The sequence below is a fragment of the Seriola aureovittata genome, chromosome 18, assembly GCF_021018895.1.
Source record: "Seriola aureovittata isolate HTS-2021-v1 ecotype China chromosome 18, ASM2101889v1, whole genome shotgun sequence".
NCBI lineage: Eukaryota > Metazoa > Chordata > Actinopteri > Carangiformes > Carangidae > Seriola > Seriola aureovittata.
The window spans coordinates 3,022,501-3,043,116 of record NC_079381.1 but is presented as its reverse complement, the minus strand read 5'-3'; the positions used below and the strand labels follow the sequence as shown (position 1 = coordinate 3,043,116).

The 20,616-nt window shown below is 39.9% G+C and overlaps 2 protein-coding genes and 1 long non-coding RNA gene across 3 annotated transcripts in view; 2 read left to right on the top strand and 1 right to left on the bottom strand.

Moving 5' to 3' along the window:
- The first annotated feature begins 118 nt into the window (after positions 1–118).
- On the top strand, positions 119–16,677 carry ccni (cyclin I). The gene is made up of 10 exons (XM_056403642.1): positions 119–351; positions 1,492–1,651; positions 7,227–7,361; positions 10,456–10,530; positions 10,612–10,752; positions 11,506–11,634; positions 11,892–11,993; positions 13,432–13,597; positions 13,966–14,198; positions 14,673–16,677. The coding sequence occupies exons 2-10, from the start codon at positions 1,538–1,540 to the stop codon at positions 14,895–14,897; spliced, it is 1,320 nt and encodes a 439-aa protein (XP_056259617.1). The 5' UTR covers positions 119–351; positions 1,492–1,537; the 3' UTR covers positions 14,898–16,677.
- Positions 16,678–17,729: 1,052 nt separating this feature from the next.
- On the top strand, positions 17,730–18,295 carry LOC130186941 (uncharacterized). The gene is made up of 2 exons (XR_008830365.1): positions 17,730–17,798; positions 17,934–18,295. It is a non-coding gene; the product is annotated as an uncharacterized LOC130186941 (long non-coding RNA).
- A 900-nt stretch (positions 18,296–19,195) lies between these two features.
- The window catches only part of LOC130187028 (histone H2A-like), a 3,190-nt gene continuing 1,769 nt past the window's right edge, over positions 19,196–20,616 (bottom strand). Inside the window, exon 2 of the mRNA XM_056404451.1 lies at positions 19,196–19,622. Coding sequence (XP_056260426.1) covers positions 19,244–19,622 — 379 coding nt within the window. The 3' untranslated portion in view covers positions 19,196–19,243. The remainder of the gene's footprint in view (positions 19,623–20,616) is intronic.

Genomic DNA, 20,616 nt, shown 5'->3' with positions numbered 1-20,616 from the left:
TTATAGTATGTATAATAATTTATATATCACTAAGTTTTAATACATGTTGGGAATATTCCACAGAGGGTTGGATTGTTTTGTCCTCCCTTTCTGCCTGGACGTGGGCGGAGCCTATTACCTTCTCTCTTCCCCCCGAGTCCCCTCCTCGGAAGTAGACGCATCTGTCTATATTCCGTTCTTTTATTTTTATACATTTTTTACAGCAACCCCTTTTCCCCAGCACTTAGCACCATGGAAGCCAAGATGGACGACTAAATTAAACAACGGGTACCCGATTTCACCCCCTAATTATCCTTGAATTGAGTGGACCGGATGAAATCCAACTGTGGTTTTCTCCGCTTCGCAGGGGAGGTAAGGCTTGGGGCTCCGTCTACTTACTGGGTCTGAGTCAGCCATTTAAATGCCCCTATTGTGTAGTTAGCTCATTTGTCGCCCGTAAACATACTCCAACTCATTTTATCTGACACCAACCAAGGGTGGAGGTCAACGTTTGAAACATTTATTCGTTAGACACGTACAAATTTGTAAAGACAGCTAACAAGTTGCTAGCGACGCTGCAGGAACGCCAGACGGTCAAAGTAGCTCCGTTCCAGTGAATAGTCGTATTCAGGGTAATAATGGAAGGAAATGCTCGGTAATGCACCTGCTTCGGTAACCCGGGTGGTTCCCTAAGAAAGTGGGACCTTCCGGAGGAGATTCAAGGTAGTCAAAATAATGAGAAGTTAGCTTCTCGTTAGACTGTGACAGACATGGTTACAGTTAGCTTGATTCCGAGCTATCTACTAGGTTAATAAGCTGTTATGTAACTTTGTGCTTAATGGCGTGATAGCAAGTCCAAAGTTTGTTTTATGTTTGTTTTTTTTTTCTTTCTTATTTTTAAATGTGTAACATTACTGCTGTTTTCTTGGGATTAGCAGGTTAGCATGCAGTTTGTTCAATCATTAACAGGACAGGATAGCACTAAATATATTTGGACAACACACTGTTTATTTTTCACGTTTTGCTTTAGAGATAGGGAATATTAACTCATATCCTATATTTTATGTCCTAGTAAATGTAATTTTGTATACCACTACCAATATATATATATTGTGATAGAATACATGAAATACACTAAAATAATCAGGCAGGTAAAAAAAAAAAAAAAAATAGTTGACAAATCAAAGAACTGCTCATTTGTTTGCAACATTGCCCATAATAACCCAGCACACCCAGAGATATTAGATGGATAATAACCACAGTATAAACAAGCATGAGTACAAAAACACTGGTATATTGTAGTAAGTGAGAACATTGAATGTGTCTCCTTTGTTACCAAAGTGTAAAATGTTAAGATTCAAAAGAATCTTTTATCTTAAACTATTGATACAAAATGTCACCAGCACTGTCCCATGGCATTGGGTGTTGGATGTGTAAATCAAGCTCAACTCTTCTTGGTGTATTAGATGAGTTGGAGTATGTGATGTTCTTATGTGCTGTGTCACCATGCAGGTAGCTGTATCCAGTGGGGAGGTAGGCTCAACCAGGGGAGGAAAGAATGAAGTTCACTCAACCCTGGGGACGCCAGAGGCTGTCTTTTCTTCTGGAAAAGGCTGCCTCTAGGGAAGCCAAGATGTGGAAGGTCTACGTGCCAAAGAAGCCCTCCTCACAGGTGAGGATTCATTTCTGGGTGCCTCCATTCATTATGTAATGGATGGATTGACTCAAAAATAAATCTCAACATTAACAAAATTGCATTTGGAGTTTCAGTTTGGGACAGTGATTGCACCATAGCTGCATCCATACTGTTTGACTCAGGCATAAGATTTACATTTACTTATTTGGTAGTAGTAAGTGAGGGACATCAGTAAGCTTCAGTGCAGCAAGAACCTTAGTGTAAATATTGAATACTACATCTATTTAATAAGTGCAAGGAGATTGTATTAAAGAAGTGCACCAAAAGTGCATAGTAAGCTAGTTAGAAATGTTAGTGTTTTAGGAAAGGAGGTGCTCTAGGAAGAGATGAGTTTTCAAGAGATTCTTGAAGGTAGAGAGGGACGCCGCTGTTCTTCTTCTTGTCCCCGATGTGATGTCAAAACCCGACTGACTCCAACACAGTCTGACGACAGTAAAGGTTTCAGTGACAGTCAAACATCAACAACAGAATGTATTTTATTTTAGAGAAGCCCAGAGAGGACTTTTAGTCTCAATAGTTATGTCAGTCTATGGACTATATCCTTGTTTTAAGTGTTGAATGAAGTTGTTTAAGTATTAGTGATTAAAGTTTTATTTGAAGATTAAGAGTCCTGAAAGGAGTTGGCAACAGATGAACTACTGGTTCATGAGTAAGTGTAAGTGATGTTAGATATCCTGCAATATAAATGTAAACATGAAAAGCAGTTTGGATATCACTTTAGAGAAATAGAAGTTGATGAATGAGCACTAAAAGGAGTGAACGTGCCCCTTTTTGTTGAGGGCCAAAATTCAAAAACTCCTAAAGTCCTATCAGTTACATAGTGCTCTCACAGGAGCAGCTAGAAGTAGACATATTTAAAAACAATGTCGGTAATTGCACTCGAGATATAAGATGGATTGTGTCCACAGTATGAACTGTGTAGAATTTAGGTTTGTTCTCAGAAAGGTCTGTTACAGTGTCAGAGACACGACAGTTTATAACACGTAATCATGAAGCAGCAGTGTATCTGACACACACTGAGTCACTGAGCAACACTCCACTGTTATGTTTTATTTCTTCATCATCAGCAGACTCAGCTGGTCTCACCCAGTTTGCATGTCTCAAGACACGTCCTCACATGATGGCACAATTGCTTTGTTTCATCACACCCAGTTTATAAGCACATATCACACCATGTCATATACGTGTGAAATGACTTCAGACGGTCACTTTTACATTGGCTTTCTCTGTACTTGTTATTTTACTTCCACTAATTCATTTAGTTTTAAATGATTTCTAACAACTATTGAATATAATAATCATTATTATTACTTACCACATCTGAAGAATTCAGTTATTAATTATATATTGAATAATTAATGGTAAAATTTAAATGTAGAATATTATATTTCTCCATATTCTAGATAGTAAAGCAGCAGCGTGGTTACCTTCCTTTTCTAATGAACCTATTTGCTTGGTCACTGGGTTCAGTTGAACTTTTTCCTCTTTGTCAGGTCATGACCCACCTCAGGCCTCGTGGTAGGCCTTTGTGGTTGAGTATGTTTCCACGGTTAAGTTTTTTTACAGAATGGCAATTATCCTTTGACATGTCACAGGAGTTGTCTTTGCCTGCAGTTGCAGATAAATTGTCCAAATGTATTAAAGTCAGTACACTATATGGTCAAAAAAGAACCTGTTTTCCCAGTTAGGTGTGGAAGACCTTGACTGGCCTCCACAGCGCCCTGATCTCAACCCTATCCAACACCTTTGGGATGAACTGGAACGTTGACTGAGAGACAGGCCTTATGACTCAACATCAGTGTTGAACCTCACTAATGCTCTTGTGGCTGAGTGGGAGCAAATCCATGCAGCAGGTTCGACATATAGTAAGACTCAGACAATAAGAGTGACAGCTCTTATAGCAGCAGATTAATGGAATGACAAGTTCAGCTATCATACAGATGTGTAATGCATGTTCTCCATACTTTTGGTCATGTAGTGTAACTCTAATCTTTTAGTAAGTGACACTCCGTCTCACTTTTTTCTTTGGTATCTAGACATTAATGAGTTAATTTGTATTACCATGCCATGAGAAGATCTAAAGTGAACCTGCACACGTTTGCCTGCATGTGCACTTTTCCTTCCTTCTGTATGAATAATATTCACTGATTTGTCACAGATCATAATTGGCCAGTAAATGATCTTAATAAGTCATGCCTGGTTGATCATCAGTGCTAGGTCTGTGGTGTAAAGGAAGTCAGTATTTACTGCATCAGTACTGATTTTCTTTATCATTTCCAGTGTGGGACTTGTTGCAGTAGCTCCCCAAGCCTCAATTTTTTTCCTCATCAGACATTTGTGTTTACAGTGTTTGTTTCTTTTTACCTTTTCCATCTTCTCTTTCACTGTGTCTTCATATTCACAGCTGATCTTAAAGTGTAGGTTTTCAAGTCAAATGGAACTAGCAGAGGGGTAATCTCTGACTGTTAATCCTCATCTGCTAATGCTGAGTCACTGCTGCAAGTTCATGACTCTGCCAGTTTAATCTGGCCAACACAACACAAACAATTTTGTGTCGAGCTAAGTAGGGAAACCACTGTTCTCTATGAAAGCACTACTTTTCGGTATTTTCCGGTGTTAATTGATTAACTGGGTCCGAATATGTAAAATAGTGACAAAAGAGAAGAGGTTTTTCCTTGAGTTGAATGAAATTAGCAGGAGACTAATCTCGGTGGGAAAACAAAAACATCTCCTAATAACCTGAAATTCAAACAATCCTGGAGGAACAAAAAAGAAAATAATCTAAGCATAGACTAAAACCTTAGACAGCTTGAACTGGTTCAGAACCCACTGCTGATGTGGGACAGTAAAGCCTAGTAAGACATTGTGTATGATATCGAGATGTCTTAGTATAACCGACTTCATGTTAAGAAAAACAAACTCTTTGTCTAGGCCTTGAATCTGCCTGGTTGTAGGTTTGTGCTGATAATGAAGGGCAGTAAATTACAGCACTGAGACTATTATGAGGCTTATCAGTGCCTGTGGCTGGGTTAGTAGGCATGTAAACTAGTGTAAGAGGTCAAAGGCAGTCGGTCTCCTCAGAGACAGACAAACAAAAATACACTGCTGCAGGTGTGATGTTAGTCCTTACTGATTTAAAAGTATATGTGGCATTTTCCATCTAAGATATAATACATAAAGGCATCTGATCACGTGGAAAGCTGGTAGGCGTAGCTGATGTTCAAATATATGTCTGCAGTAGGGCTGCATCATATGCAGAAAAAAATCATATTACGATTATTTTTGGCAGATACTGTGATTTCAGTTGGCATGGTCATTTTTGCATTTATTTTTCACTGAAAAAAAATATAAAAATGAGGATGATGTGATTTTTGTTTGGTCTTTGTCCAAACAAACATGTTCCTTTACATCTGGAGAATATGATTTGTGGGCCGGAGCGTCTCTGTAGCATTACAACGCTTGAGCTAACAACGCACAACAATGTGACACATTTTACCTTTAGTTGCTGCAGTAGAAGTAACACTTTGTCGTTGTCTGAACCTGACCAACACACCCCCAGTAAAGAAACAGACTCAGAAGAAAGGAGAAAGCCTTGTCCATCTTTGAATGAAGGCACTGAGGAAGTCATGAAGCTCTGCTCTGAGATTCTTCTCAGATTGTCTGTTATTTTATCCAGCAATGGAAACAGACTGGAAGCAGGCCAGTTGTTTTTAGTTTGGACAGCTCAGGGCTGAGAGGCCAAACGGTGTCAAGTTGCAGTTTAGTTGGATAACGGGGTCAGTTGCGCTCTGACTTGTGACCTCTACTGCTAGTCCAGTGTTACACATTCTACTCAATGAACCAGTGACTTACAAATCAGAAATAGTAAAAGTTAGAATTGATTGAGTTTGAATCTAAGGCGTCACATTCAGGAAATGTCAAATATTTTAGCATTTCAGTGACTACACGTACAAAGATTACTGAATTACTAATGAATTACATAATTCTGTAATTTATGTTTTGTGTCGAGGTGATGTTTAGGAAAAAAAGTATTAAAAAAAAAAGAAGTAAACATGGCTTGTCTTGATTCAACATGCTGTGTGGCCATAATGACCACCCAAATACACAGCCGTGTTTACTCTCAACATGGGGGATAATAGCTGTGAGCAATAAGAGGTTTACTGATACCAACATGAGAAGTCAGCACCAGTAAGCCCTGGTTATAGTTAAAGTATTTCCAACCTTTTTATTTTGGCAATTTATTATAATTATCATAATATTGGTTTTGGTTATGTCATGCCTAGCCTTTGTGCTGGAAGTAGTGATGTAACCTTATCTAAGACTTGTGTAACAACTGATACTCTGCTATTAGTTTATGTTTGAGAGAGCTTGAGACGTTGCTGCAGCATCCAGGGTTATATTCCTATGTTATATAATAATACTTGAGTAAATGTATGGTAAATCTGTATCTGTTAGAGAAACCTGTGTTTAAACTGGACTGCATCGACCTTTTTAACTTGGATAACACATGTTGACCCATTCAGACCATCTTCCATGTTTTACCCATGTCACCGCTTCAGATTAAAAACCCAGCTCCACATGCATAATATGCAAACTAAAAGTCTCTACATGTTATTAAACATTTTCATTGAGTGGAAACTTCTGAAAAGGAAACATCAGCTGATGAATTGCTTCAGCTGTGAGAAGTACAAAAGGAATTCCTGGAATGTTTTTTTGAGGAGATTTGGTGGCAGGTTTGCTGTTGCTGTCGAGCTGGTTTGTCCTTTTGGTGGAAGTGTGTCAGTCGCAAAGGCCTCTGTGTAGTCCTTCCTAAAAACTAGGTGATTGAGTTGGATTAGTAAGTTTTGTCTAACCCTGTTTGGCCCTGTATGGAAACCAGGCCAAGTGTTGCCCTGAAATAGCATTGCTGTCTATAAGAGAGAGGAGAGGACTCATGACCTGTTTTGTTTGTTTGGAGGTTTCCTCTTACCTCTGTTTGGAGACAGTTTCCCTTATGTAACTGTAAACCTGAGTTTGTGTTGGCAGAGAAGGCAGAAAGTTGTAGACACATTTTTGTTCTTAACTACCTCAAAACTAAGCCGCAGAAAAACGATGATATTAAGTTAACTTTCTTTCTTGATATCAAAAAACCTTTTCTTCATGATCATGAAAACATTAAGTGTTTTTATTCTCTGTCCCCAATGTAACAGATAATTATTGAGCTACGATGAACTGTCAGAACTGTTTTCTTGTGATAGCAGAATTCAGTTTGATAATTTCCAGAAAGCAGCTTCATATGTTGGTGAGAGCTATTTTCACTGTATTTACAGATATGGCCATTTACACTCAAGTAGGTTTGAAAGCAAAGAATAAAGAAGGAATTATGGGAAAAATCTGTACTAGAATACAAGTTCAGTCTCATTTTCCATTATACAGAAAAAGTTTATGTATATGCTTCATTGCCCTTGTGGGGAAACATGGATAAGAACAAATGTTTCAGTGGCCAGTACAAATATCCCGAAGGCTTAGCAAGACAATGAGGTTGATCTCGTTTACCTTTTGTTTGCTGCAGGATACAGACATCTCCCCGGCCCAGCGGGACGAGGCCGTGCGCTGGTTGACGGAGCTCCACAGCAGGCTGCAGCTGTACCCAGAGACCCTGGTGTTAGCTGTTAGCATTCTGGACCGCTTCCTCGCTCCCATCAAGGTAATTAAATACCACCAGTACTACAATACTGAAACTAAAACCCAAGTACTGCAGTTAAAATTATTACACTATTATACTACTATTTAAAGTACAAGTAAAATCTTTCAAATTCCCCATCCTCTCTGTAGTTTTGTGCACTACAGTAAATCACATGCATCGTATACATATAGGATTTTATCCATATCTATCATGCATCTGAGCCAGCCAGGACATTAGAGACTTTGTTTTGTGAACCATGTAAACGAAAATGCTGCTTTTAACTAATAATCCACACAAATAATTTGTTTTAATGTGCTCAAACAAGTTTATAGTTTATCAGATTTTTAATTGTGGAAGATTTGACTTAGAGGTGGAAGCTAAAATTGGCTTTTCATGCTTCATATCTGAAGAGAAACAAAGGAAAAAATGCTGTTTCTTTGTAGGAGGTGTAGTCAAATATTGTCGCTTGGATTTCCAGTACAGCTATGATGACTTTTCCTCCAGCCGCCTCACAGCTGATTGTCAGTGTTTACACAGGAACAAGTGTCAGTTCTGAACGCTCTGTCAGGTCAGGACTGTCCCACACAACAGACAAGAAGTTTTTAGCTGAGAAACAAAATGTTCCAGGATTATCAGCAGCTAGACTCGGTGTTTCCTGATAAGAAATGCTATTTCCCTTTTTTTTTATTTTTGTGTCTATGTAAGCATTTGATTTTCATATCTCCTGTTTTTGTGACCCCAACTATCTGGTCAATAAATACTCTTACTCTTAAAGTAGGAAGCAGACTGCTGAGTCTTTCTGCCCTCAAGTCTGATTTAAAAAAAAAAAAAAACAAAATAAAAACACTTCTTCATGTCTTGAATCGTCTGAAATAAATTGCATTGAAGGCATTATTAATAACCAGTGGCTGAAGTGGATATTGATCAGTGCTGCTGTGATACAAACTCAAGCTGCTTTTCTGCAAACAAAGGTGGAAGAACCAATTAAAATGACTTTTATGACTTTAAGCAAGTAATCTTCATATATTTTCCTTCTAGAAGTGACTGTCTCACTTCAGCACTAACACTGGGTGTTATGAAAAAATGGGTTAGATTCTTCCAACAGAATTCCCTCCTTACCAGTGAGTTTGTGGATGTTCTTTGTGTCTCATACATTTCATACCATTCTTCCTTTGTTATTTGACTCTTTAGCTCTGCTTCTCATTTTGCTTTTATGTGAAGGGTTGCTTCCTTCCTGCTTTCTCCCAAAGCTTTGTAGAAAGCAGAAATGACCGGAGACCCCTTCTGTTTGTACGCATCCACGATTAACTCAATCACCATTTGACGTTTCATCTGGTTCTGACCAGGTCTCGGTTTTATATTAATGCTGTGAAAGTATCAAAGCGCTCAAAGAGAGGCTCAGAGCCCCTGTAGGTCACTCACATTACTGCAGGTCTCTTTTTTTTTTTTTTTAAAGGCTACATAAAAGGACTTTAAGGACATCACAGTTCATTCAGACACTGCAGCCAGGATTTCAACTAATACAAAAACTAAGATCCCATAACTGCACTGCTTGATACACTGACTAACCTGCATCTGCCTTTCATTTTCTGTTCTGTTCCTCTACGATCATCATTCTCCTCTTTTATAGATGTTTTTAAGGTTTCTGGTGAGGCTGTTTACTGTTTCCAAGATCCTTGATCGTAGAATATCCTTCCACTGGATCTTAGACAGAGAAATGTGCTTCGTAAAAATTAGACTCAGATTTTTGAATTTGGTGTAATCCCACTTTGTCCTGAAGCCACTCCAGCATTGTCTTCAATCAATCACTCCAATTTAATTTGTAAAGCATTTTTGATACAGGTTAGTGCAGTTCATCGTTCTTCACAGACTAATAAGCTGAAAAAAATCAAATCAATTGAGAAAGATGATGATGAGATACAATGAAATAGATTTTAAAAGCTATAATAACATTGACACAAAAAACAAGTAAAAGAATTTAAAAATCAATACAGAGAACAGACAGGCTTCAACACCAGGAGTTTTGCGTCCTCTCCATCTGGTCCTGTAGCTGCTTTTTAACATTTTTTGGTTAGCGTTACAGTAGTCAAGTCTGCTGAAGATGTAAGAATGTAAGTGTTTTCTGTGTCACTCAGAGAGAGAAGTATCTTTAAGGTGATAAAAGCCACACATGAGCTTTTAAGTTTAGCCCTGAATCAAAGATCACACCAAGGTGTCGTGTTTGTGGCTTGGGGTAAGTCCGAGGGAATTTGTATGCTTCAGGTCATTGTACTAAAAGGTAAAACATCACCCCAGTCTCAGGTCACGTCCACTCTGTTCTCTGTATTTGGCTGCATTCATCCTTCCCTCAGGTTTGACCAGTCTCCCTGTCCCTGCTGAATAGACCCCCATAGCATGTTGCTGTCACAACCATGCTTCACTGTAGGGATGGCAGCAGCCAGGTGATGAGCAGAGCCTGCTGTTGGCCAGACATAGTGTTTGTGTTCTGCCCAAAGGGTTCAGTTTCTGTCTCATCAGACCAGAGAGTCTTCTTGCTCTCTGTCTTTAAATGCAGGTGGGCAAAAAAAGGAATTAAAGTTGCCCTGTGGAATTTTTTTCTTGTAAACAGTTTCTGTTTGCATTATGTGTTACTCACCAAAACTCACTGTGTAACTGTTGCTTCCTCAGAAAACATTTGAAAACATTTTGAAACCTGCACCATTTAAATCCATGTTTATTTGTTAGCAATCTGTTTCCTCTCTGCCTTTGATTACTGCCACCTGTAGATAAGTGGACTAATACCAAACCATAAGGAGCTCATTAAAAACTACGTGGCTCGAAGTCAAAATCTTCACATTGAATCTTTAAATGACGTCAGTTGATTCCAGTTTGTTCATGGTCACTTGCATGGATGAACTGTGGCTGTACTGGAGCATTACAGTGAGTGCACTGAGCAACAGAGTGGTCTGAATTTTCAGCCATAATCACAGTTTTACACTTGATAGTATTATAATGATAATAACATCTTCCAACAGACTTGTCAGCTGCTTTCATGTTGACTTCAGCACATTTGTGTTAAACTGACTCTAGGGATGTTATTGATTTACTGATTGATTGGATTGTTTTTTTTTTCAAGGCCCGTCCAAAGTACCTGCGCTGCATCGCCATCGCCTGCTTCTTCCTGGCTGCCAAGACATGTGAGGAGGACGAGGTGAGCACAAAAAACACGATACACACCTTGTGAACACACGCACAATCAGTTCTGAGTATTAATGTGTACTGTGTGTGTCAGTGTGTGCCCTCTCTGAGGGAGCTGGCTGCCTCCAGCAGCTGTGGCTGTTCTCCATCAGAGATCCTGAGGATGGAGAGGATCATCCTGGACAAATTGAACTGGGACCTGCACACCGCCACAGCACTGGACTTCCTGCACATTGTATGTCTGTCTCACACACACACACACACACACACGCACACATACACATCTGACATGATCTGAACTAGAGTTAAAGTCATCAGAGTTAAAAGTGTGTTATATTGCTTTTTAGTAAATTGTTGGCTCACTGAACATTTCCCACATTGTGCGATCTGTCATCAGTGAATAACTGGTGTATCTGATGAGGTCACGCTGCTGTCCAGAGGCGTGTTTGTGTTTGTAGATTTCTAATCAGTTCAGTTAGTGACACCTGGTGGAAAAAAGTTGAGTGAAGTTAAGTTAATGGCTACTGGAAAATGCTTTTTTCTGTGCTTCACCTCCTGCAGTTCATTTTACTTAAATACAATTTCCACAACATTCTAATTCATTTATCTCCAGTTATTAAAGGTGTTTTTCTCCATGTGATGTTACTTCAGTAAATGAATAGAAATCTGTGTCATGCCAGCAGTTCATTTTCTGGATTCTGTTTTTTTTGTTTCTGACCATTTGAAGATGTTAAACAACAGCATTTTAACTTTTATTGCCATCTAGTTTGAAGCTGTTACCACGAGTGTCAACATAAAGTATTAAAAATCTGCCTGTTTTTGTCAAAGGTGTACAAGACTTTATTGTCCATACAAATAGCAAAATGTTGTTCTGATAGTGTCTGACTTTATTAAGTTAAGATAATTGAAATAATGGAACAAAGCATATATTACTTGTTAGATGAACCTAACTTTACCATCTAACTTCGTCCTCTTCTCCCTCCCATAGTTCCATGCGATGGTGTTGTCGTGTCGTTCTGGGTTTTTGGACTCCATGTTGGGATTGAACCGCTCTCAGCACCTCGCCCTGCTCACACAGCGACTGTACCACTGTCTGGCTGACCACACTCTCATACAGGTACACACACACACACACACACACACACTCTCACTCTTGTACTGCAGAAACCTCCATAATGTTCCAGTGGCTAATTAAAGGTATATTCTGTTTCTTGAACATTAAATGGAGGATAATCACATCTGAGGCTCAGGTGTTCATGCACTTTCCTTTAAACTGTATTTTATTTTATTATTCATGACATCATTTAATCCTGGTTGTTTGAGCTTTTTTTTGCCTGGACACTGAACAGGTGTGTCCTTCATTTGTTCCTATAGCTCAGAGGATCCATGCTGGCCTTGGCCCTCATCACCCTGGAACTGGAGACCTGCTGTCCTGACTGGCTGGCTCTCACTATTGACCTGCTGAAGAGGGCACAGGTACCACACTGCCTCTTTTTCATTATTAGGTACAATTTATGGCCAGTCAAAGCGCTAAATGGTCAGTGTGGATCATGTGACCAAAACCAACAAATGGCAGTCTTGATGGAGAAACAGCAGAGAGCTTATACTGAGCTTCTGTTAAAAACACAGCGACAAACAAAGAGGAGACTCCAGACAAGTTTAATATCCTCAAAGTGGATCGTCTTAAAAATACAGAACAACACTCACATGAAGAACAACAGGATCTGCGGGGGATTTCCTACAGAATGAACCTCGGGGTCTGAACAAATTCAAACTAATGACCTGAATGTAGTGAATAAGGATGCTGAGAGCAAGACGGATTAACAGTAAGACTGAAGAGAGTAGAACTCCTTAGATAAAACAAGACTAGGTTAAAACCCACACTATATGGCTGGACCACATATGGTCAATGTGCTCACATATACAGTATATTAAAACAGTTCTCATTTACAAGTTCCTGCGGTGGAAACACGGTTTATGCATTGGTATTTCAGCGTATATATGCAGTTTCAGTAGTACCAGCACCGAGTGCAACCAGTTAGTTCCATGTTTTATTCTTGTTTTATTGAGTCTGTTTTAACCTTTTCATGGATCTGCTGGTTTGAATCACTTACCCTGACAAACAGGAACAGGTTGTAAACCATTGTGAGACTGTGTAGTAAAATTGTCGGGACAAATCTTGAGGAAAGTATAAGCTGCATCTGGCTTGTTGGTCATGTCTAGATGCACGACCAACAAATTCAAAAACTCATTTGTCCCTGCAACCATTGGCTTTTTAAAGTGTGTGATCACTGTATTTATTGTATTTATTTACTGCTGGCTGCGCAAGAAAGTGCCCCTCTGGGATAATAAAGATTACCTTGACCTTAACCCCAGTCAGGCTCTTTGCAGCCTGAGCATACAACTGATAATTACTAACATACACTCAGTTGCCAGTTTATTAGGAACATGTAGCTAAAACTGATGAAGTTTAATACAACAGTCCTGCAGTAAATCCTATTTCATGAAGGTTATAATGTTCAGTTTGTATTAAAATAGTTTTAGACAGTTGTTGATTCCACTGTGAGATCATTGTGGAGGATGTAGTGTTTGGAGCAGTATTAGGAGGTATGGAGGAGGTATTTCTGTTATTTGGCTTAGTTTCATAGATATAAATGGGGTGGAGAAAATAATAGAAACACCTGGACGCCACAGAGACAATCCTTATGTAGCAGTAGTTTTGTGTTGGCATATCGGTTCCAAATATCCTTGATTACTCATAATCGGTTTTGTTTGAGTACTGAACGCTGCAGCCTCTGGGACTGGGAGGTCTGCAGACAAACATATGTAAATGTTGTTCTTGTTCGCCGTCTCTCTGACTCTGTCCTTCATTTGTCTCCTTCGTCTTTCTCTCCTCTTCCTCTTTGTCTCTTAGATCAACAGTTCTGAGTTGATCAGGAGTCGAGAGCTGGTGGCTCGTAGACTGTCCACACTGAGAGCTTCCCTGCCTCCAAACACTGTCTACATCTACCAACCCCTGCAGAGCCAAACCGCTCTGCGGCACCCGGCCCAGGACCCCCCACCCCCCTGCTGCACACTGGGTACATTTAAAGGGGAACGCCGCTGATTTAACCCAAAGTCTACTGTACTACTGCATATGTGAAAAAAGTTGTAAATAAACTGCGTTCACTTGAGTCAGCGGTGGTGGAGGCTGAACTACAAGTTTGAAAAGTAAAAACAGTTGGGATTGTGGAGTTGGAAAGAAGTGAGCTGACCAGACCTCAGCTAACTGTTCAAGGCTACATTAACAGCATAACTATCGGCAGTCGAGTTGCATTATGGGTAGTGTAAGCTCCAGGTTTTCACGGGGAAGAAAACTGCATGGATAGAAAAACGATTTTTATTTGAGAAAGTTCAGAAGTCAATACAAATAATTATTAAAGTATTTCTGTAACTTGTTTCTCTCCAGGGACCGTCACCTCCACCACCGAGTCTTCGAGGAACCACGCCCTCGTCAACACCTCTCCTGCCCAGCTACAGACACCTGCTGGAGGGGAGGAGGGGAGTCCGCAGCCTTGGAGCTCCATCTCCTCCTCCACCGACAGCAGCATGCCGACTCTGCTCTCTCCACCCAAAAACCTCTACCATCGCAACCGCCTGCAGAAGGTCACGCTGCGCTGCAAAGCCTCCGCCAAGCGGAAGGTAACACTGTCTCCCTCCCAACGTCCTGTAGGGAGTTGAGAAACCAGAGATTATTTGCTCAACAGAAAATTAATCACAACAGTTTTGATTTTTGAGTTTTAGACTGAACTTGTGAATACTTAATAATACTCAATAATCTTTCTCTCTTTTCTGGCATGTTACAGATTGAATGGTTAATAATAATAATAAACAATAACTAATAACTTAATTTATAAATCACCTTTAAAAACAGAGGTTACAAAGTGACAAACAAATTGAAAGCAATGAAAGTCAACAGAGAGACTTTTGGTTTATGTCAGAGGAGGGAGTGACAGTCGTCCAGTCTTGAGAAGATCAGGTTGTGAGAAGATGGGTTGATTTTGGAGATGGATGTCGTTAGGAGGAGGCAGGACAGGACAACTTTTTTGATGTGGTGATGAACTGATTAATCATGAGAGTGATTTGTATTCACAGTATGATTGACTGTGTGTTCAGGTGGAGGAGATGGAGGTGGACGACTTCTTCGACGGCATCAAGCGCCTGTACAACGAAGACGTCACCACCACCATCACCGTCCAGGAGGGGGCGACACCTGCGACGGGGGCGATAACATCAGGTGGAGGAGGAGGAGGAGGTCTGAACACCTGCAGTGTCCTGTTGTCTCGACAGGAAGGCAGTTCTTCCCCCTGCCCGCCTCTGCAGCCAGTCAGTGCCTCCTAGTGACGGAAGCCGTTTACCAAAACCACCTCAACACCGACATCATCTTCCTGTTTCACTTTCAGACTAAAATAAAGAATTTAAACTACGGTCAGTTAAATTTAGGCAGCGACCGTGATGCGTGACTCCCTCAGCAATAGTCAATGTAGGGGGAGAAAGAGAGAGATTTTGTTTAATTTGCATTAAAAAGCAATACAGAGGCAGCTCCCCGGGAGACGGTGCTCATCAGAGTTGTCAGTGAAAATCGTCCTTCATGTTGCTTCTGCTGATGAAACATTCACTGAAGAGTTAAATATTTGTTACAACACAAACAAAGCAGTGAAACAGATGATGTCAAAGGTTAAGGTGGTTTTGGTGCAAATGACCCCAGCGTGACCCGGAGCTGTTCAGCTGCCCCGAGGTCAGTTCCCATCATCCCCTGCTGCAGGACAACAGAGCCCAAAAAAATTTAAACATTCAAAAAATAAAAAACTGCTGCTACTATCTGATTAATGATATTTGTTGAAAATGAATACAGTATTACAAAAGGTTTAAAAAAATAAATAAAGAGAAAAAGTTATCTTGAAAAAAACCTAGAATTGACTTCTCTCCCCGTGTCTCGCTCTCAGTCCTCTTGTGAAAGATTTTGTTTGTCAACTTATATTTGTTGTTCACTTTTTAAACTCTTCTTTCATTTCACATATTTATGTTTTTATTGTCTTCTTCCCTTCCCTTACTCACTCTGCATGGTTTCATCTCTATTTATAACTTCCTCTTAAAGAGTCTAAATCATACGTATGAATGTTACTGTATAGACGATTATCTGTCGTACTCGCCCAGATAGAAAAAAGTTTAGGTTTTTTTTTTTGTTTGTTTGATCGTTTTTTGTTTTTTGTTTTTTTTAGTGAAGTGCAATTTGATTGTTAATGAGATGCTGATGTAAACATCTTACCTATGAATCACTTTGTGTTGTTTCCCTTCCCTCTCAGCTTGTTGTGACAGCTTGACTGAATGAAAGTTTCTCAGGTTGTTTTATTCACAAGTTCCTCCTGCAGATGTCACAGCTGCCAAATGCATTCAGTTTGTTATGTAGCCCAACTCATCTTGAGATAAATTATTAGTTACTACAGCAGCTCTCAGTGGCTGGAGTCGACCACAGTCTACCCATCTGGTTATTGTGCAAGTTTAAAACAAATGCTGTGAAAAACTCTGGAGGACCTGCAGTTCTTTAAACCTGTTTTAACTAATTCAGGTTATAATGATCCTGCTTCTTCTAATTATTCTTTTTAACACAGAGACACCAAGAGATCTTGATAATTTCTCATTTAAAACCATGAAAGTCGTGGTTATGAGGACGTGCTGCTATGACAACAGCTCCAGTTATATTCAGAAAAATCCAGGCTTTACAGTCAACCTAACTGAATAGGGCCCTGGTAAAAAGATGAGATGGCATGTGGTTTCTGTGTTGAAGCAACCAGAGGAAAACTTTCATATGTAATAAAACAACCTTGAGTTATTGAAAGCATTTTAATAGTAAGCTAAGAGACAAACATTAGGTTTTTGAGTTGGTGTCTGAGCTGAGCTGACTCAGAAAAAGAACACGAGTGACAATCTTCACTTTGATGTTAAAAAAAAAAAAAAAAGCTAAAGCAACATGCTCTGTTTTTATCTCTTGAAGTTCTGTTTAATATATTTTTATTCCTGCAAAAAGCTCTGTTCTTCCTGCTGTAGTGGCTGCCGGTGGCTGCTCCGGGTCCCTGAACACACCGCGGCACCAATAAAGATATAAGAGTATGAAAACTGACCATGAGCTCTTTGTCTTCATTTACTTATTCACATACATTCATGTTCTTCATTTTAGTCATTCAGTTAGGTTAGGATTCACTCGCCATTAGAAGGAAATGAGACGAGGAGCAGATAAGAGAAAGAAGGATGGGCAAAAAGGATGTGGAGAATCAAACCCACTCATGATATAATGTTCACCAGCTAAAGAGCCAGATGTTCTCAGGTACTTGAGACCAGACCGGTGCTAACAGGAGAGTCAGTACAGGGATGATGTTGCTCTGTGTCTGCTGGATGTGGAAGCAGCCAGCTGTTTGCTAACAGGTTAGACTCAGCAACTTTACAAACCTACAGGACTGTAAATCTGAAGTTGGTAAAAAGTAAAATCAGGCTAAACAATCCCAACTGGCCATGGGGTGTAACAAGCTCTCTGATTGGTTGGAGAGCTAACCTGAAGGCCAAGGGTGTCATCGAAAGGCTAACAGGAGAAGCTGAATGACTAAGCTGATCGATTAGCTCATAGGAAAAGGAAAAGCAGCTGCATGGAAAAAAAAGTTAAAGCATTTTGAAGAGGGAATCCAGGTATTTATTCTCAAACTCTATTATTTATTCATGAATTAATAGATCAATTAACCCTCTATTTTTGCATTTCAATTATTTATTGATGGATTAAGAGTTAATTTATTCATTCTTTTTACAATTCCTATTTTTAATGCCTATTAAAATATGAAATGAAAGAAATGCATTATACTACTCTACCTGTGACATCCCTGCTCCTCCACAGATCTGTCCATGCAGGTAGTTTCAGTTTTATTTCTATGCTTTCTGCTTCAGTGGAGATGAACAGGATGTAGTGTGTGGAGCTCACAGCACTGGGAAATGATCAGCAGTTAACATGCTGATGTTTAGCAATTATGTTAGTCTTAGTTTAGCATGTTAGCTAATCAGCATTAAACACAAAGCACAGGTGAGGCTCGTGGCAGTTTTCATTCCTCATTTCCTCTGGGAAAAACATCAACACTAACAATGCATTTCATTTTCACAGTGTGCGTGAGCCTGAAAGTGATGAAAGGCAGGATTCACCTGACTTCCATTTCCAGCCTGCGAGAAGTTAAAAACGCTCAAGAAAAGATGATCAGAAAAGTAAGTCTCCAGCTTTGTACTGGACTTTTACTCCTCACTTTTCCCCAGGACCTCAGGGTGCCCACCACCAACCTGTTTCCACTAACAAGGTGGCTGTAAAATATGTTTTTCTCCCATTCTCTGAACCAAACACAGTGCACTGCTCAAAAAAATGAAGGGATGCTCACAGCCCAGCACCGTGCAGCTCGACTGGCATTCGCCAGAGAACACCAGAACTGGCAGATCCACCACTGGCGCCCCGTCCTCTTCACAGAGATTGGTGAGGGTTCCCTTAATTCTTTTGAGCAGTGTATATAGATATAGATAGATTCTTCTGATTGCAGATCAGTTAAAGAAGGAAATTAAGGAAAGGAAACAGGAGCGATGAGTTCTGAACTGTCAGACAAGAGATGAAACATCTCCAAGAACAAAGAAGAAATGCAGCTGCCTTTGATCTATGACCGAGGCTTCACTCGGATCATGTCAGCGCTGGTCAAATATAATCTTGTGTTCTTTCACTGTGCTCTCACTGATTTTCATTTCCATGTTAATGCATCTTTAAATTAATATTATTAATTTAATTATTATTAATTATTAATATTAAAAACCCTGACCTTCATCTCTGAGTCGTGCATCGAGTGTAAACTCTGCGGCTGTGTTATGAACATGCAGTCCTGTTTACAAAGACTTGAAATATGCATGACTGTGCTTCAATAAGAAGTGTTGTTTCTTACATTCAGCTGATGCTCTGTCTTTAATAATTAATATCAGAAGAATGGCATGTAATATTAAAACATCAAGGGGAGAGCTTTTATTCATTCAGTCAGTGCTTCTTTGGCACATTATGCACCTGTGTTGTTGAAATGTACCATATTTTACAAAGCAATTTATGAAGCTTCTCACGTCCAAATATTGAAAAATAAATAAGCCTTTTTTTAATCAAGTCTTGAGGTGTTGTAGAATTAGCACTGTGCCAGTTTCAGGTACATGCTAATTGCTTTCTCAAGTTCCTCTCTATTGTATAGATGTGCCACTGTTTTGCAGGTTGTCTGGTCAGCCTATTATCACAGGTGAAAGCATGCATTTCCCCTGAGCACTTAACAACCCAGCTTATCATACTAAAAGGAATACATGCATATAATGAATACGTGCCCTCCAGAGAATTTGCATAGCCACAATCAAAGAGCATTCTCACCTGTCTGGCCTGCCTACTATGCTGAGAACTTATCATAATAAAAGGGATACATGTATCCCTCTAGAGCTCGTGCATGCCTTTTTCAACATCAGTTACTAGGACAAAAGCCAAGGTTTGGTTTTTTAACAGCCAGATATTTTTTCAATACCACTACAGAAAGTGATTTGAGTACTGCAACCAGAAATAAGACAGGACCCTTAAGGAAAAATGCCCACTCATTAAGAAAGGTTTCTCAGACTATTTATTTAAAAGTTGTAGTGCACACAAATGTTTAAACAATGTCCTTTATAGAAATAAGGCAGTGACAGTGCACAAGTTCCCCCATATTTATGATCCTCTTCAAGAAGACAAACGAGATGTGGAGACAAAAAAAAGCAACAAAAGCCACGGTCAGGTCCAGGGACGCAACTGACTGCATCATCATGCCAAACACTCTCTCCTCATGGGCGTGTTGTGCTTGTTGCACCTGCAGAAGCTCCTCTTCATCCCCGCTGTTGCACGTGGCCTTGGAGAAGGCCTCGTGAGTTGTTTCAAACCTGGACCTCTTCAGTCTGGTCCGGTCACAGCTGGAAGTTGCTGGAAGCTGGAAGATGACGACGATGATGATGAGGAAGAGGAAGATGATGGTGCTGCATCTGGTCCAGTAGTATCTACAAACAGGTATTAAAATATGTTACAGCCATCTGTTCTAAGAGTGTAAAAAGACGATGTGCTAAGTTTCTCAACCTGACAAAAACAGGCTAAACCTGTTAGCCCATATATAGTGTACACAGTTTTCACATGTTTTGCACTCAGTTGCCAGTTTATTAGGAACACTGAGCTAAAACTAATGAAGTTCAACACACCAGTCCTGTGATAAATCACAGCTTCATGAAGGTCACAATATTCAGAGTTTGGTCAAACTTATTAGAGAGCTGTAGATTCATTTGAGCTCTGCAGGGGGAGTCCCAAAACGGCTTATATGTAAATGGTATATGAACTTTCACTTATATAGAGCTTTACTAGTCTCTTCTAGTCGTACTGACCGCTCAATGATACAATATTTGCCACATCACCCATTCAGTTTTCTAAAATAAAGCAGCTTGTATAAAAAATATAAAAGGTACTTTTTCCTTGTAGGTAATGAACTCACGCTGGAACACATTTTCAAACAACATACGTTTTCTTTTCTTTCAAAACAAACCTTCTTACTTTTTCCTTGAGGTATTGAGGTCACACAGGATCACAGTTTTTGACTTCCTAAAGGAAGCCTCCTTATAGCCAACATAGTTGACAAAGGGGGCAGGGAATTTGTCTCTGATCCACCAGACACAGCAGCGTGGTATCACCCCCCGGTTCCCTGATATCCATGTTGCCAGATGGTGAGCTGGGGGTATGCACTGTAACGATATCTATTTATAGGCCAAAAGTAGGCCTTCTGCACCCAAGGCCTGCTCACACAGTGGTGTATTTACTGCTGCTGCAAGATACTGCAGATCGTGCCCTACGGAGGGAACTAATTTTCCATGAGTATATAGATTTATTTGCAGTGATGAGTACTTATTGGGACGCCTTAGGCTACCAAGAGCTGTCCTCATGGACCTGCCCTCATGTTTGTACAAGTCAGCACTACAGAGCCAAGACGGTCTAACCCTGTACCACCAC

Excerpts from the sequence above, each read along its gene's own strand:
- ccni (XM_056403642.1), top strand. The coding sequence starts at position 1,538 with ATGAAGTTCACTCAACCCTGGGGACGCCAGAGGCTGTCTTTTCTTCTG. Across the intron at positions 10,753-11,505 it reads CACTGGACTTCCTGCACATT|TTCCATGCGATGGTGTTGTC; the intron begins GTATGTCTGTCT and ends TCCCTCCCATAG. Across the intron at positions 14,199-14,672 it reads AAGCCTCCGCCAAGCGGAAG|GTGGAGGAGATGGAGGTGGA; the intron begins GTAACACTGTCT and ends CTGTGTGTTCAG.